At 29.8% G+C, this 18,926-nt stretch overlaps 2 protein-coding genes across 5 annotated transcripts in view; one reads left to right on the top strand and one right to left on the bottom strand.

Moving 5' to 3' along the window:
* The first annotated feature begins 2,687 nt into the window (after positions 1 to 2,687).
* Positions 2,688 to 5,908, top strand: LOC105257498 (guanine nucleotide-binding protein-like 1). Its single transcript, XM_011268153.3, has 5 exons — positions 2,688 to 2,975; positions 3,427 to 3,740; positions 3,826 to 4,471; positions 4,640 to 5,062; positions 5,240 to 5,908. The coding sequence occupies exons 1-5, from the start codon at positions 2,885 to 2,887 to the stop codon at positions 5,476 to 5,478; spliced, it is 1,713 nt and encodes a 570-aa protein (XP_011266455.1). The 5' UTR covers positions 2,688 to 2,884; the 3' UTR covers positions 5,479 to 5,908.
* Positions 5,909 to 6,059: 151 nt separating this feature from the next.
* Positions 6,060 to 18,926, bottom strand: part of LOC105257499 (otoferlin) — a 41,317-nt gene continuing 28,450 nt past the window's right edge. For 2 of the 4 annotated variants that reach the window (XM_025407721.1, XM_025407724.1), the window contains 16 exons: positions 17,726 to 18,034; positions 17,502 to 17,654; positions 16,233 to 16,433; positions 15,902 to 16,153; positions 15,451 to 15,501; positions 14,164 to 14,471; positions 13,560 to 13,921; positions 12,949 to 13,134; positions 12,014 to 12,746; positions 9,994 to 10,164; positions 9,417 to 9,586; positions 8,857 to 9,175; positions 8,544 to 8,742; positions 6,722 to 6,940; positions 6,564 to 6,664; positions 6,060 to 6,475 (listed from right to left, as the gene is read on the bottom strand). In XM_025407721.1, the coding sequence (XP_025263506.1) occupies positions 6,295 to 6,475; positions 6,564 to 6,664; positions 6,722 to 6,940; positions 8,544 to 8,742; positions 8,857 to 9,175; positions 9,417 to 9,586; positions 9,994 to 10,164; positions 12,014 to 12,746; positions 12,949 to 13,134; positions 13,560 to 13,921; positions 14,164 to 14,471; positions 15,451 to 15,501; positions 15,902 to 16,153; positions 16,233 to 16,433; positions 17,502 to 17,654; positions 17,726 to 18,034 (3,915 nt within the window). In that variant the 3' untranslated portion in view covers positions 6,060 to 6,294. The remainder of the gene's footprint in view (positions 6,476 to 6,563; positions 6,665 to 6,721; positions 6,941 to 8,543; positions 8,743 to 8,856; positions 9,176 to 9,416; positions 9,587 to 9,993; positions 10,165 to 12,013; positions 12,747 to 12,948; positions 13,135 to 13,559; positions 13,922 to 14,163; positions 14,472 to 15,450; positions 15,502 to 15,901; positions 16,154 to 16,232; positions 16,434 to 17,501; positions 17,655 to 17,725; positions 18,035 to 18,926) is intronic. The other 2 variants (XM_025407722.1, XM_025407723.1) reach the window with 2 other exon arrangements.

Genomic DNA, 18,926 nt, shown 5'->3' with positions numbered 1-18,926 from the left:
AAATTAATTATTTATTAATCAATTTATCATGGAATCTTTCGTTATGCTAATTATTTGCATCTATAATTCGATTGTTTTACTTCGTGTTCTCTCATAATCCAAATTATATTCATATGTCAAATAGAACGATAAAGTAACACGGATGAAATATATTTGTGACTCTAAGCATTAAAATAATAATTATTGTCCGTAAAAATGGCAACGAAATGATTATTTACTATCTTACAATTAAGATTTGTATCACTTTGATTTTTGATTAAATTGTACAATCGCTAAGTATGCATTTCGAGATATATCGTCGCGAAGTAATTTTACGTATTATTTAATATATATAAAATTATGGATTAATATCAAATTATTTCTCAATATACTTATCAAATCATTCGCGTTTAGAAAAGGAAGTTGACGGATCTTCTCGCGTTATTTTTCTGCTCAAGTATCATTGTGCGAATAATAAGAACCATAACACTTTTAAATATCAATGCGTTATATGTTGCAAAGATCGGACGCGGTATTATTATTAATTTGTTGCAAAAATATTTTATATATAGCATACATATACGCGCGAAACATTAAATTAATTTAGAGAAGTATTTTAAATTATTGATTAATTTACTATACGATTGATGTATCACGAATCTCTATATTAATCTCAACTTTGCGATTTGATTGTCAGACTGAAAACAATAAGCATATTTAGTCAAATTAATATTTTTTTTATATAATATCTACATTTATGTTATGATTATTATATGAATAAGACATCTAAATAATTTTCTTTTTTTAAGAAAGAGAAAGAGAGAAAGAAGAAAATGACTCGCAGTAATATTAATTTCGAACATTTACATAACAATTTCGAAAACTTCCTCTGATTATTTGTTATAAATGTAAACGCTAAACACAAATTAAGTACGCAAACAAACAGTATTTTTACAGATCCCTTTATAAAGCAAAGTGTCCAAAATAAATGATTTTGAGAAACTAATTATTACGCCCTATTTATATTTTTTTTTGTCCGTTGAACAGATATTTAATCATCAAGTGCACAATTATCGAAAAAATTGTTCTTAAGTATAACTTTTAAAAAATCTAATGAATAAAAATCTAATTCTTTTATATAAAATATGTAAATAAATATATTATAAAAAATATTTTATAATGTATCTATTAAATGTTAATTTATCCATAGTTAATATTATAATAATTAAATGTTAATATATTACAATGTATCTATTAAATGTTAATATATCCATAGTTTTCATGTATAAAAATATTTTATTTTATAATTTTAAATATTTGAAATTAAAATGTGGAATGTATGTTATATATATAATATATGTGTCATATATTACATGTACGTTGTATTGCATGATAATTTAGAATAAATATCACTATCCAGACAATGAAAAAAGAACAAACAATGTTTATTATGTATGAAAATAATATATAAATAATAAAATTACTTATCGCGCGCGCGTGTGTGTGTGTGTGTGTGTGTGTGTGTGTTCCGTTGTCCAATGCTTTTCCAGATTTTTTTTTCTCCCTTGTATATCTTCACTGTTTCCTGGTGACACTCATCCGGGTAAATATAATTAATTACAATTAGTAGAATACGATTAATTTCCAAAGTCTAATGCATGCGACATTTTGCATGCTATTCTCGATCGCGGAATAATCATATGAAATTCACACTTTATTATATCATAAGAGCAACATTTATACGAAATTAATAATATAACAATAATAAGCAGAGCGAATAGTACTAGTACTATTGATGTATGTATATATAGTATATATGCATAAAATACAAATCTCGTAAAATCAAAAATTAAAGTAATGAAAAATCGTGATATAACTATTGTTTAATTAATAATTAATTTATACTTGCTTTTTAGAAAAATTTAATCAAAAGATACTTGTTAATTATAATAATTCTAACGAATTATGTTGCAATATTAGTCACGATCGGGTTGGAAAAAGAATTTGATATACGAAGCATTTCGCACTACTTTATTATTCGAATGTTACCGTACGAATGATGACAAAGCCGTGACATGTATAGCTCGCTTGCTATATACGTCATCAAGGTTAAACATGATATTGATAATTCTCTGCCGAAATATTTTACGTACTACATATACACGTGTAATTTTAAATTATAAAAGTATATTTTATTTTAAATTAATTAATTATAAACGATTGATGTATCACGGAACCTTTTATGCTAATGATTTGAATTTATTCGATTGTTTTATCGCGCTTCTTCGAGTCAAATTTTATAATATTTAGTTTTGCATTTTAAAACACTGACTTAGAGCGAATTAAATAAATAAATAAATAAATAAATAAATGATGTCGAGAAAAAGAAAAAGAAGACACATAAATAAATAAATATATAATATAAGTATATAATATAAATATATAATATAAATAAGCGTGAAAAGAGAAAACATACTAATATATTTATATAATAAATTATTATTAATTAAATTATTTATATTTTTATTTATATTATTTATATTATCAAAGGGACATATGTTATCCTCTGAGAACATTCGTGGCATTGATTTGTTGTAGTTCATGTCCACGTTTTTGATGTCCACAGAGGGAGCATCGCTTCCAGGGATCATCTGAAAGCCGGCCATGACATCTCTCAGTCTTCTCTCTGTTTGACATTTCTGCGCAATTGGGCGATCAGCTGATTACTTTCTTATCGAGTGATGGACTTTTGTCATGCTGCGAATAACGTGATTTTTAGCGTTAATATAATGGCTTTGATTATAAAGTTGAGATTGATAAATTGATATATAAGTCACATCCGATTGATATTAAGAGCTCGAATTGAGTATTTGAGGAGAGGTAAAGAAGTTAAAATTGCGGAAACATGCCTCAGGGAAGACGGAAAACTCCATTCAGCGGCAAAGCCAAGAAGCTGCAAATGCAGGTTAAAAAACAACGTCAACGAATTTCGTTTGGTATATATGTTAATATCTTTATTAAAGATTTTAGTGACATTTGGAAAGTTTAGAATAAGAAATCCCGATTTCTAACGATTTTATTGTTTTTAAAATGTTATCTATATAAAATGTTATACAAATATTTTGATATATTTTTTTACCTCTCTTTTTTCGTGTCATAAATCTATTATTTTTTTATCTTTCTTTTTATATATCAAATATAATGTAAACATAGATTTACATCAATTTATAATTTTTATAAATTTAAAGATAACAGAATTTTTGCTTGTGCTTTTGAAATTAAAATCTAGACTTATATTATTAATTTTTAAAGATACAGGTCATATTGATCCCATAGATATTTTATTTAATTATAGTGATAGATAGCAATTTATGATTATAAAATATTATTATAAAATATATAAAATAACAATATATATTTATGTTTATATATTTGCCACAAATCAAGATGACGATGAAGATGAATGCTCTAGCAATGCGAGCAATACAGAGTATGGGAGACAAGTACAAAAAATAAATAAGCAACCCAGGGATAATAAATCTTCAGGGAATAGATATACACTACAATTTTTTCAAGAGACTAACGAGGAATTGCGAAAACGCAAAGAACAAGCCTTAAAAAGTATTGAGTCTGTGAGCCTCAAGGATCAAGAAATTTCCGACAATTATTTTCCACCTGGGATTGACATGCCAAAGCGGCCTCCGTGGGATTTTAATATGACGAAAGAGCAATTAAATATAAGAGAACAGAGATATTTCACAGTATGCAATTGCAAATCTGTGTTAAACAAAATTATATTTTATGTTGAATTTACTTTTAGCTAACAATACAATTCTTTGTATTTAGGAATACTTAAAGAACATGGAAGAATTAGGTACCTTGAGTTATTTTGAGTTGAATTTAGAAACCTGGCGACAATTATGGAGAGTCTTAGAGATGTCAGATATTCTGTTGATCATTGTTGATATTCGATATCCTGTTTTGATGTTTCCTCCATATTTGTACCATTATGTGACTAACAAGTTGCAAAAAGATATGATTATGGTGTTAAACAAAGTTGATCTAGCGCCTCCAGCCTTGGTAGTGGCTTGGAGGGAATATTTTCGCAGTCAATATCCAAAATTACACATTTTAATGTTTACTTCATATCCTACTTATAATCTTCGTGGTAATACGAATAACGAGGAGGGTATACAGAAAAGACGTCGTAGGGGAAAATTACGAATGGCCGCAGAAGGAGCGCAAAAGTTGTTGGAGGCTTGTAAAGACATTGTCAAGGACAAAGTTGACCTGAGTTCCTGGTACGAAAAGATTCAAGAGGAGATGCATTTAGAATATGATCTAGATGATATAGACCATAAAGATAATATAACAATAGAAAAAGAGGACACTACTTATTTCGAACACGAAAAATATAAAAATGGAATTCTGACCATTGGATGCATTGGAACGCCAAACGTTGGAAAGTCGTCTTTAATGAATGCACTGATGGGTATGCAAAACTTTTCAATCTATAATCAATTTCTTAGAAATATTTATATTCTATATTAAATATGAATGATTTGATTCTCTAAATTAGGAAAATAAAATCGTATTGAGATTCATAACAAAAGATTTCAGTGTCAAAAAATCTTATTATTTCTCTCTGCTTGTTTTGCAGGCAAAAAAGTTGTAAGCGTGTCTCGCACACCTGGCCACACCAAACACTTTCAAACTATTTATCTAACAAAGACTGTGTGCTTGTGCGATTGCCCTGGTTTAGTTTTTCCTTCAACTGTACCAAAACAGTTGCAGATATTGATGGGTTCGTTTCCGATCGCCCAAGTCAGAGAACCATATACGACTGTAAAGTTTTTAGCTGAAAGGATGGATTTACCAAAATTGTTGAGGATTCCTCATCCAGAAAATGATGATACGTGGTCCGCTATGGACATTTGCGATGGTTGGGCAATTAAAAGGGATTTTAGGACAGCTCGAGCGGCTAGATTGGATACATATAGAGCGGCGAATTCGCTACTACGCATGGCTTTAGAAGGAAAAATTTGCTTGTACATATATCCACCAAATTGGACCGTTGATAAAAGTATTATTCTTCTTTTATTCTTTTTTATTGATTAAAATATTTTCTTTGTAAAAATTTATTCGATAAAATATATTATTGAAAATACTTTAATAATTTAAAAATTATAAAAGATATTTTTGAGAAATTGTTCAAATTAAAGACAAATAATTTTTTTATGCATTTTTTTTTTTTTTTCAGAAAAATGGGAAAGTCATTCAGATGTTGAAATAGTAAGATGGATTCAAGCTAGAAATCGAGGAGATGAGCTCGGTACACCAACTGAATACGTATCTTCTGAAGACGAAGAAATCTATAACGAAAAGCAAGAACAAAAATTTCGAGATACAACGAATAATGATTCAACGGAATCGTCGAGCGAGGAAAACGATATGCCGCTTGTAGCTAATAAATTTTCAGCATTGTCTACTGAACAATAAAATGATTTATTATTTTACGTCTTTCAGATTTTTTATTTTTATCTTTTTTTATACACATAGATTTCTTCTTTAATGTACAATGAGCAATTTGCTGATGATAGTGAAGAATAGTCGACTGAACTGTGTTTTCGCCCGCGAAACACAATCATCACTATGACAGAACACTACGAGTAAAAATAGATCATTTTATACAAGCCACTACTCTATTACATTTTTCTTGTTTTCAAGGTAGTTTCACTGTGCGCATGAGTTATTTACAATGTAATTCTAGTTTGCAACTATTCTGGTGTTACTTTGGTCCACTATGAACTGATAATCGAGTAAAGATTTTTTTTTACTATAATAAGCTACATCATTGCACAACTTGTACAGAGACGAAGTTATTTTATACATCATTAAAATTATCTAGAACGATACATTTTTATGTAAATAATTTCCACTATTCTAAAATAATTACAATATGAAATAAATGTAAGAATGATAAATGATTTCTATAATTTTCTAAAAAATATTTTGTTCACTTTGATATTTTATACAAAGCGGATATTTCTCAATTGAGATTTTTATAATATTTGCTCAGATAAACATCCTGTATTCATTAATTTTACTGAGATCCATTTATAGAGTTTAATATCCATTTATCTAATCGCTATAAAATAATTTTCACAAGTCAACGTCAAAGAAGAATTGAAGAAATTAATTCGAACATATTAATTTACGTTGATTTTGTGGAACGTAATAATATAGTAATACGAGTATATATATTTTCAAGTCAAAAATTGTTCTCTATCAATTGTACATTGCGATGAATAGCATTTAAGCTCCTAAAATCTTTTTTACGGAGTAACCTGGTATTGCGTAAAAGAATAACAGCATAAGTATAATCAAACCGATCGCGACTATAGCCTTCAAGATAGCCCATTTGTAATTGTGCCAAACTATGTATTTGATGGACTTTAGCGGATTGAGAAACCACATAAAGGACGCGTCTGGTCGACTGCAAAAAATATGAAAAATAAAAGCAGATTAAATATAAATATAAAGAGACAGAAGAATTATTATTCATATATATTATATTATTATACTTTGGTTTTTCCAGCGGATCCGGCTCGTTTCTACCAAAACCAGCAGGATTTTTCTCGGCCTCTTCTTTCGTGAGCAAATGTATCTCAGCTTCCACCTTGCCCTGTACAAAGTATAATGATATACACTTACAAATTTATTTTTCATATTATCAACTTACTGTCAGTTCCATATCCTCGTTTTCTTTCTTCACATAAAATGGCCACCAGCCTTTTATACGTTTCTGCTTAAAGATATTGACTGTCGGCACAGAACCGTCTGTTTTCAACATGCTCAACGAGCAAAGTTTACTATTCTTTGCTCCTCGAGGAAACCGATTGAGATCGAGAGTTATAGCACCTAGAAAATCGTCGGCAGAAAAATGATCTGCATCCCAGACCTGCAAAAAGCGTCGTTATTATACAGCGTGTGTCAAAAGTTCCGGGACGGCTGGATAATTTGAAAAATACGCATCACAGAGGAAAATGACAAAAGTTGTAGGATTTTTCCCGGGCAATCCGACGGTGACCTTAGATTTGACCTTGGATAGTCATTTGAAGGTCACATAAAGATTACCTTCAATTTCTTAAATGGAACCCCCTATTTTTCATTGCATATTCTTGTAGCTTATCTCGAGAGCTTTCCAAAACACTATAATTAAGTACCTTTTTATTAAGTACTTTTTGAGTTATAAGGCTTGAAATAATTTCTTAATTTTACATAAACCATAAAATATCTAGTAAACCATTCATTTTTCGATTATCTTACCTTCATACTTTTATGTACAAAATAATGAGAGGAATCAATTGGTGTAAAGAAAACACATAGTTGTTTCTAAGAAAAAATATGTAATTTGCAATTAACAATTCCATATTTTTTCTTAAAAACAACTGTATGTTTTCTTTACACCAATTGATTCCTCTCATTATTTTGTACATAAAAGTATAGAAGGTATATAGGTATATAGGTATATATAGAAGGTAAGATAATCGAAAAATGAATGGTTTACTAGATATTTTATGGTTTATGTAAAATTAAGAAATTATTTCAAGCCTTATAACTCAAAAAGTACTTAATAAAAAGGTACTTAATTATAGTGTTTTGGAAAGCTCTCGAGGTAAGCTACAAGAATATGCAATGAAAAATAGGGGGTTCCATTTAAGAAATTGAAGGTAATCTTTATGTGACCTTCAAATGACTATGCAAGGTCAAATCTAAGGTCACCGTCCGATTGCCCGGGAAAAATCCTACAACTTTTGTCTAGGTCATTTTCCTCTGTGATGCGTATTTTTCAAATTATCCAGCCGTCCCGGAACTTTTGACACACGCTGTATATCGGAATGAAATTGCGAAAGTAATGATTGCACAGAAAAAAGGACATTCTTGTTTCGAAAATATATTTAGTTTTAACATGGAAATCTTGAAATGAGATTATATTCCGTTAATTAAAGAAAAATATAATTGCTTGAATAATTGATTACTTGAATGAAGCCATTTTATATAGTTCAATCAAGAAAAATATATTCTTACGATTTAAGATTTAATTTTCTCGAATGGAAAAGAAACAATGTTAGATAGAAAATAACATTTTTAAATCAAAGATTATAATTTTCTTAAAGTAGAATTAAATAATTATATATTCTTGAGGTGAGAATTACAAAATTAAAATAAGACTGTAATATTGTTGAAATTTAAAATTATTAAATTCTTCTAAGAAGGTTATAAATTGTTGCGTATGTACGAAACAATGTTGGATGGAAAATAACATTTTTAAATCAAAGATTATAATTTTCTTAAAGTAGAATTAAATAATTATATATTCTTGAGGTGAGAATTACAAAATTAAAATAAGACTATAATATTGTTGAAATTTAAAATTATTAAATTCTTCTAAGAAGATTATAAATTGTTGCGTATATATGAAACAATGAACACGTTAATTTAAGTATATAAGTTTTGATTTGACACTTATTTTTTTTCTGTGTGTGCACGTTTGGAATTACCTGCAATTCTAGACGTGCTGGTATCTTGCACTCAGTTTCGTCCCAACTAAACAGGCTTTCTTTACGATTAATAACAATCTTTTCTTCCGCTACTAAATAATCAAATGGAAATATGAAACGCCAGTTGAAGTTTCCTTCGCCGGTCAATGATCGATAATGAATGTCAGTGGATTGACAATCTTCCGGTCCTTTAAGCCATCTATTCGAAAGCAATGAATATGTAAAATAACTTTCTCTCTCTTTGTTTACGTATATAATTAATATATAATTATTAAATAAATATGTGATTATTTCAGGAGTAAAAGAAATTTACCCTTTTACATAAATATCGCTCATCTTCTCGCCAGTAAAGAAGGCGTCATCTTCTAGGACGACATCATCTGTATTCCATATTATAATTCTCAATTCATAACTCTTAGGCTTTCTAGGTGAAATATCGAGAGATGGTCCAGGTGAAGGCATGTCCATTGGAAACATGTCCACCCACATTTCCAATTTTCCCTGCTCAATTCCAGGTTTTTCTGGATTATAGAGCGGTCGGGTTTCCACGTGTTCAGGTATCAGAGCGCAACCTATTCGAGGAAAGCTGCTCCATTGATGGAGAACTGCTAAGGCAAGATGTTCTTCCATTCCTGGAAAAATAATTAAAAAATACTTCATATTAAAAAATACTTCATATAGCATAATCGAAACTGCACATGTAAAAGCTTCTTTAATTTCAGTTCATTAATCATATAATATTAATCATATAACATAATAATAATATAATAACAAGTAAATACGTATAGAATAATAAATAAAAATTATAATCATAGAAATATATATTAATTTAGAATTGAATCTAGAATTTTTTTTATAAAATCTTTCAAATACCTTTCGTATGCACGTAATATTCCATTTCCTCGTTCGAGAGAGAAAATGTTTTTCTCCCGATTGTAACACGTCCGTGAGAATATACTGGTCCATCGATTTTACCATCTTTACATAATTTAGAAAGTATCTGAGTCGGCTTCATCGCATCTCTCCATTTATTATATCCAGTCCTAAAGCAAAAATAACATATAATCAATTTCGTACATCAGATCTTATTTCTTAAATTTAATTTTCTTATCTTAATATATGTTGACGTAAACATATAATCTATAAAGTGTTAAATTTTAAATAATATATGCAAATGTAACGCGAACGTAAAAGAGGACGATGAATTAGATTAAAAGAAATTGCGATAAAAATAATTTTTAGTTCAGAGAAGCTCATTAAAAGTAAATCACAGTATTTTGTTCTTTGTGGATTTGCTAATTTTAAATAAATGATTGTTGATGAGATAAAAAAAAGGTCGCTCCGTTGCTAGATGCTAGATTACCAAATTGCGTGACACGATTTGTTTCACTATTAAGGTCTGAAATTTATTTGCCATATACGTGATATAATCGCTACCCATTAGACTTACTCGTCATATTTCTTCGTGAGTCCGCACGTAGCGCGATGTCTGCTATAGAAACGATTTTCTAGATCAATCTTGGTCTCTCCGATCATATCATCTGTTCCAACCAGGTCCCAATCTAGAACTTGCACAGTGAGCAGAGAGTCTTGTGGAAACGTAGCCTCGATCTCAAAGCACCTTAAAAAATGCGAATTCGCAATTAAATTAAAAATGAACATAAATAACTTTAATTTGTTCTTTGAGATGAAAAAATATGGAACGCAATATCAAGTGTAAAACGTTAAGAATGTTTTGTACCTATTTTCAAAATATTGAGAATTTAATGAATTAATTGTACAGAATGTTTTTACATACGAGTTTAGAATCTTCAGTACAATTTTTAAATCGATTCACTAAAGCGTTCACAAGTTATAAGGATTTTAATTTGCACCGAATTAACATGTGTTCTTATGGGAAACGTATAACCACGTCGATTCAAATGACAAAAACACATGGAAATAATATTCAGAATTTGTTTAAAATTTGCAAAAGTTTAGATACAGAGGAAATATTTGGTCAAATAATATCATACAAATACTAACTGATTAAGAAGATATTAAATATAATTCAATGAAGTTAACCATGTATTCGTAACAAGGCGAAATTCTCTGCCAAAGTTAATCATTTTGATTAACAAAATTCGAAATATTTCATTAAAAACGCAATAAATATTAAAAAATACATCTCTGCACTGTACCTAAGATCAAATTGTAATATTCCACGCAATTTCTCATACTCAAAACACACCAAAAGTGGATATATTCAATATTGATTTTCAGCTACTTTTTGCTGGAATTGTACATACAAAACATTCTTAAAACGAAATGCAAATTATTAATGATTAAATGTAATTGAATCTTGTAATACATTTTTTCTTTCAAATCGCTCTACTTTAAATAAAAATACTTATATGTTATGAAAAACAATAATAAATAATAAAAGATTGTAAAAAATAATAAAAGAATATAATAAATAATTTTTATAAGCTTGTTAGATACGACATGAATATTTTATCTTTTATTTCCTCAAAGATGAATAAAATTATTTTAAGGATGTTTTGTATCTATTTTCAAAATATTGAAAATTTAATGAAAATTGTACAGAATGTCCTTACATATGTTTAGAATCTTCAGTACAATTTTTAAATCGATTCACTAAAGCGTTTACAAGCTATAAGGATTTTAATTTGCATCGAATTAACATGTGTTCTTATGGGAAACGTATAATCACGTCGATTCAAGTGACAAAAACACATGGAAATAATATTTCAGAATTTGTTTAAAATTTGCAAAAGTCTAGAAATAATATTTCAGAATTTGTTTAAAATTTGCAAAAGTCTAGATACAGAGGAAATATTTGGTGAAATAATATCATACAAGTGCTAACTGGTTACAAAGATATTAAATATAATTCAATGAAGTTAGCCATGTTACAAGGCGAAATTCTCTGCCAAAAGTTAATCATTTCGATTAACAAAATTCGAAATATTTTAGTAAAAACGCGATAAATATTAAAAAATACATCTCTGCACTGCTAAGATCAAATTGTAATATTCCACACAATTTCTTACTCAAAATACACCAAAAGTGGTTATATTCGTCAATATTGATTTTCAGCTACTTTTTGCTGGGATTGTACAAAACATCCTTAAAAAGGTACAGTTAAAAATACATGTTAAAAATAAACGTTAAAAATATACGTTAAAAATATACAGCACAAGATAAAAGGAAGAATAAATAAAATAAAAGCATGAAAGTTTTTCAAAGCATATATGAACAATAATTTTTAGAGTATATATATATAAACTTAAATTATATAATTTACTAGAATAAAGTTAAATTATATAATTTAGAAATCTGTAAAAATTAAAAATGCCAATATCTTGATAAAAATTTAAGTCCCATGAGCTATAATATATTTAACTCATTACTATATTATCAAGATTCTTGATTGTATACATGTAACAATACTAGTAGAAAATACATACTTTCCAAAGACAGGATTCAATTGTTTCGATACATAATGCTCCTTGTCGCTAATTCTCTTGCCTCCCAATTGTAAGACCACGTAGGGATCCGCTTTTCCGTTCAGATCGCAAGGATGAAGATCATTAGCTTTAACGATGTAAACTCGTACCAAAACGTGAATAGGCTCATTCGAGGGGACACCCTGGAAGAATCCGTATTGTGGATCGAAACCCATTACGGTGTGATTCACCAGATCCTTGGGCAATGGCCATTTGTACACTTTCAATGCACCCTTGAAACTGCCAACGATTCTTGATTCGTCTTCGGTCTCGTCGCCGGTTTTTTTACCGCGATACAGTTCGAAGGTATGCAGCCATTCCTTGAACTGCTCAAACTCGGGCTGAGTTTCCAATTCTCCGGGATAAATCTTCAAGAGAGCGGTCTTCTTAGACTGATATTGGGTTTGTTTCGGGCTAAGCTTCGAAGAGAATCTTGTTGCGTTCGTCGGTGATTTCAAACCAAACAATTTTTTTGTGGGAGTAATTCCGGAATTCTTCTCGCCTGAAGCGGATAATTGGCCTTGAGCAACAGCTTCGTCCAGAAGCATCGGTAATGTTCCGTTTGGCTGGTTCTGGAATATGGATTTCTCCTTGCGCAATTCCTTGTTCTCTTCGATCATCGCTTCCACAGACGCAAAGTACTTTGTCCACCAATCTTGACAACCGTCTCCGTCCTCTAATGCACCTAAATCGCCTAAAAATATTTAAAGAAATTTGTCGTATATATATATTATATTTAAAGTAAAATATAACTAATAAAGAATATGTATAACAGAGGGAAAATATTATAGAAATATTATACAAATATATTAATTAAGATAATTAAGATTTTAATTTTAAATGAATTTCTTGATTTCAATTAAACATAATTAAATATAGTTTTCAGATGAAGATACCTATGCTATTGTCATTGGCTAAACTCTGCTTCCTGCGTATATTTTGCTCCGTTTTGTCCTTCTTTGTAGAACCATTTACAATCTCGAATCCGAGAGTAATAATGGTATCACCATTATTAGATTCCAAGTCGGTTAATGAATCAGGCAATGAGGTTTGCTGATATCTTGATTTAGATGGATCAAGAGCTACAATAAACATATAAAATTTAGATTAAAAATTTAAAAAAACTGAAAATTATATAGATTTAATTCATAAAAAATTATATATTTATAATAAAATTGACTTAATTCGATAATTTTACAAAAATTACAATTTTAAAATTTAATTTATTTTTATTTTATTTTATTTATTTTTAATTTATTTATTTATTAGCTACCACTCAAATATAGTTATAATAAGCAAGTTAATTTATTACTCAACAAGAACATATTTTATTATGCATCTCATGTAATTAAAATAAATATATTTTCTAATAATGGAACAATTAATATTACTCTAATAATTTAATCACAAATTGTATATTACATTAATTTTTCCACTTATTACAATGTTTTACCACAATTATGAAGCAGTTTCATAGCGCTTTTAGTGAAATTAATTACACAGTTACCTGTATATTGTAGCTGATATAAGCTCTTTTTTCTCTCTTGAGCATCCTTTGCTCTTTTAGTCAAAGGATAGTACATATACTTATGAATCGAATTAATCGTGTGAGTACCGACGAGAGTATATCTGCCAAAACTTCGACAATCCACCGCTCTTATAGTTAATGGCGGTCGATAAAGTTCCTGCTCGGGAAGTTCCAGTTCCAGAAATTTAATCGGCGTGTTGAAATTTGGATTTTTCTTCGCGTTTGCTATGACAGACGAATAGAGAATGTGGCCGGCGCATTCGACGTCCACGCGTGGTTTATCGACGGTTAAAAGGTGAATTCTTTTCAAATCTCGTAAACCCCAGAAAAGCACTTCGATTCTAAAACCATTAATTACGGTTATTATTTATACAGTCGTGCAAAAGCAATTTAATATTTTTTCTATAAATTTTTTTCTTCTCTTCGATATTGAAAGAATTAATCATATATGGTGACGTTTGAAAGAGAAGGCGCGCATGCATCTCTCTAGTGTTGGTTCTACATAATTTATGTTTATTATTAATCTTTATTTAAAACGAGAATTAAAAAAAACTTTAATTGAATAAATAATCGATGGTATTACCGATATTTCGCCAAAGTAGGTCGAATTCCTACGGGCACGGGTAGAATCGGGCCTTGATCCTGACCGGAACCCGGAGTCTGAGAACCGCAGCTGGGATCCTTAGGATCAGGCAAAGTGGGAAAGCCATAATCTTTAGTAGAGGGATATTCCAATAATTCAAAGACTGCCAAAAGTTCACCAGCCCTCGAGGCACCTCTAGTGACGTCATACCATTCCAACGATGGTGGATATTGCGGAGGGGTGTAAGGCTCCGAGGCGAGCTTAACGTGAGGTCGGGCGATCGCTCGTCCGATATATTCCGATTTTCCCTGAAAAATCGATTTTATTTTATAGAAATTCCGATGCATACGAAGCAAAAAATGTCATTCATCGACTATGTGATTATGAGAATATTAGGAAATTGTGGGAAGGCTGCAATATCATTTAAATTCAATAAATTCAAATATGCTTATAGATGAGATATTCATGAGCATGTGGGAAAAGATTAAATTCTGCATTTATGACACGAAATAGTTTTAAGGGAAAATAGATTAGCGTTTTATGTAATTTGAATTAATTTTGATAAAAATATTATCAGTAAAGAATAAATGAAAAATGAAAAATTATTATATATTAATTATTAATAGCGATAAAATGATTTTTTTATTAAATTATTAATAATAAAATTATTATATATTATTATATATTATTTATTATAAAATAATTTAATAAAACATTTTTTAATTCTCAAGATTCACGTATTATAATATTTGAGAGACGTTCTCTGATATTAGATTTTGAAAAATAAGCTATTATAAAATATATGTATAATATTTTTCAAATAAATAAATATTTTTAAGTTTTCCATGATGTCTTATTTAAAAAAAATTCTTCATTTAGTTTATATGCTTTTTTCCGACAACGATGCAGACTTTCCTTTGGAAATATTTCATATGTAGAAATAGTATAATTAAAATACTGCTATTAATAGAGGGAAATATATTTGTTCACTGCAACAGCATAAAATCGTGTAAGGTAGAGAAAACCAAGCATAAAAGTTTTGCGGTCGTGTTTGGGCATGTGACTCTCCGTGAGCTACCGCAGCAATTTCACAAATTGGAAACTTGTAGTCTACGGAACTCCATATTCGTGAATGTTGATGCAACAAGAATCCGCTTTGTGCTTCTATATCCTAACATATAAATAACGAATGCCATGCTAAGTTATGGTTTCCGGTGCGAGTGTTGCATAATGTGCGTCGTGTTATCCAGCATCGTATAGGTAAATGTCAACATGTTGTATACAAACTGTTAAAGCAGAGCCCTCATGCAGTGTTATGTCCATAGCTACACTATGACTCTGTAAAAAGAACGATACCAAATCATAGAAGCGATATAGGAATGACTATGTAATATTTCCTATCAACGCGTTTCATCTGGTTATATAATTCCAATCATATGAATCTGAATTTAATTACAACAAATTAAATACACCTTTTCTCAAGCTTCGATTGTTTTGTATATTGAATATTCTTGAGTAATTTTGGATTTTATAGCATAAATTACCAGCAACATTTGAAAAGTCCGAAGTAATAGAATAATTGCTACTCTAAATGTAAAAAAATAATTGCTAGTCTAAATGCATTTGGATAAATTTTTCATGAATTTTTATTTTAAAAGTGAAAAATGTATAAAAAGATACTTATAAAAGAGAAGAAAAAAGAAATATATAATTGAATCAATAAATTGCTTTTACTTACCACTTTATCCTGATCAAACAGCTCGATGACGATGGACGGCGGATCTTTCTTGATCTCCTCGGCGATGCCATAAATCAAAATGTCATCAAACAACAGCAGCTCGTCCCATGTTGGGCTGAGAGTCTCGTCGATCACCTGGGTGCACTTGCAAAATTCACCGCAAATCACTCTCGCAAATGGATCGGAAAGACCGGAAGCGTCGCTGCCGATCAGTGACCTTGCTTGGTACATGTGAGCCCTTAGTTGAAATTTCTGGCAATCCATTCGGAACAGTGTACGATTATATATTTATTTTCGGGAAATTGCACGAGTCAAAAGAGAAAATACGTACATGTTTCTGGACGTAATGTAGCATAATCGGCGGCAAAGCGCGTGGCCTGTCCACGTTCTTTAGTTCGTGACTGAATTCGTATCCTTTCGGTAAATTCTGGATGAAGTATTTTTTGTGTTTTAATATCCCCAACCACATGTAGATCTGCAATTTCGTCTGAATTGCCCATCCTGAAGGTCCAAACCTCTTTTTCCCTGGAAGCTATATTGAAAAGAATATTAAGGATGTTTTGTACCTATTTGCAAAATATTAAGAATTTAATAAAAATTGTATAGAATATCCTTACATATGTTTAGAATCTTCAGTACAATTTTTAAATCGATTCACTAAAGCGTTCACAAGTTATAAGGATTTTGCACCGAATTAACATGTGTTCTTATGGGAAACGTATAACCACGTCGATTCAAATGATAAAAACACATGGAAATAATATTCAGAATTTGTTTAAAATTTGCAAAAGTTTAGATACAGAGGAAATATTTGGTCAAATAATATTATACAAGTACTAACTGATTAAAAAGATATTAAATATAATTCAATGAAGTTAGCCATGTATCTGTCACAAGGCGAAATTCTCTGCCAAAAGTTAATCATTTCGATTAACAAAATTCGGAATATTTTAATAAAAACGCAATAAATATTAAAAAATACATTTCTGAATTGCAGCTAAGATCAAATTGTAATATTTCACACAATTTTTTACTGAAAATACACCAAAAGTGGATATATTCGTCAATAATGATTTTCAGCTACTTTTTGCTGGAATTTTACAAAACATCCTTAAATTCATATTCTGCTCAACATGAGAATAGTACGATATTATTTGAATTGTTAACCGGATGTCTTAATGTAATATATTAATCTTTAAATATTCACGTTCTTCTTTCAATATTTTCACGCATTATTATATTAATAAATTTTCTTGGATTAAAAAGGAAGCTAAATAGTAAATTATTTTACACACTTAATAAACTTATAATATGTTTATTAATATAATAAAGACTTATTAATATAATAAAGAAAAATATAATACAGACATACATTTTATGAATATCTCCATAAAAAAATTTTTGCATTTTGCAAAAATTTCTGATAGATATAAATAAAAAAGAATAACTGTACTATAAATTTATATTTTATTATATTAATAAACATATTATAAGTTTTTTTATTAAGTTTAGCTGATCAATCTTTCGTACATTTAGTTGTAGAAATAGATTGCATATTTACAACATATTTAAAACATTATTTTTAGTATTGTTTACTTACCTTGAGGAACATAGTTTGCACTTTGCCACAATGTCGTCCGCATTCCTCGTCGACCACCGAGTAGATAAGTTCACGACCCGGTATCCTCTGGTATGCGATTCGTCTACCGGAACTGATTACCCAGATGAAGACATCCGGCAAGGAATCTTGCGGCTGCAAAAAGAAAGATTCGATGTTTTATTTCGTGAGACACGTATATAAGTATTTGAATGACGACTACTGACATCCTCGACGAGGAATTTTAATTTCTGTAGATAGCTCTGAGCTGTCTTCAATCTCTCCTTGAAGCTACTTTTTGTCACGAGAGCCTTGAGGTTCCGTGACATGATCCCGATATTTTCTAGTTCCCGCTGGCACAATTTCGTTCGTTCTTTGTCCAGTTTCGTCTTCCCAACTCCTGGACCGGTTACGCTAGATTTGCTAATACTGACATATCGGTTACAGTTGATGCTTAGCTCTTCGAGGGTAGTCTTTAGAAGCTTCTCGCACGTTGAATCCTCCAAGTGCAACTGCACCTCCGACAATCCTTCCTCCTGAAAATACAAAGAGCAGTCCCGTATATTAATATTATAAAATATTAATATACAGGATGTGCCAAAAGACCCCCGGACTGTCGAATATTTCATAAACTATGCACTTTAGAAAGAAATGTTTTAGACAAAAGTTGTATGGCTTGAAGGGGGCCATCAGATAGTGGCAATGATTTGACATGGGAGAGTCATTTGAAAGTCACGTGAAAATCACCGTCAATTTCTTAAATGGAATTAAATCTCCCTATTTTTTATTAAATATTCCAATAGCTCACGTCGAAAGCTTTCCAAAACACTATAATTAAGTTAGTTTTCATTAAGTACTTTCCGAATTATGAGACTTGAAATCATTTCTTAATTTTACATAAACCGTAAAATATCTTGTAAAATATTCATTTTTCGATTATCTTACTTTAATACTTTTATGTACAAAATAATGAGAGGAATCAAATGGTGTAAAGAAAAAACATAGTTATTTTTAAGAAAAAATATTTAATTTGCAATTAACAAATATTTAATTTGCAATTACATATTTTTTTTTAAAACAACTATGTGTTTTCTTTACACCAATTGATTCCTCTCATTATTTTGTACATAAAAGTATTAAGGTAAGATCGAAAAATGAATATTTTATTACATATTTTATGATTTATGCAAAATTAAGAAATGATTTCAAGCCTCATAACTCGAAAAGTACTCAATGAAGAAATACTCTAATAACTTTATTATAGTGTTTTGTAAAGCTCTCGAGATAAGCTACATGAATATGTAATAAAAATTAGGGGATTCTATTTAAGAAATTGAAGGTGACCTTTACGTCATCTTCAAATGACTCTCCAAGATCAAATCATTGCCACTATCTGATGGCCCCCTTCAAGCCATACAACTTTTGTCT

This window comes from Camponotus floridanus, unplaced genomic scaffold (assembly GCF_003227725.1).
Source record: "Camponotus floridanus strain SB8 unplaced genomic scaffold, Cflo_v7.5 scaffold185, whole genome shotgun sequence".
In the NCBI taxonomy this organism is placed as follows: domain Eukaryota; kingdom Metazoa; phylum Arthropoda; class Insecta; order Hymenoptera; family Formicidae; genus Camponotus; species Camponotus floridanus.
Note: the sequence above shows the minus strand (reverse complement) of the source record. Positions and strands in the feature narration are given on the sequence as shown.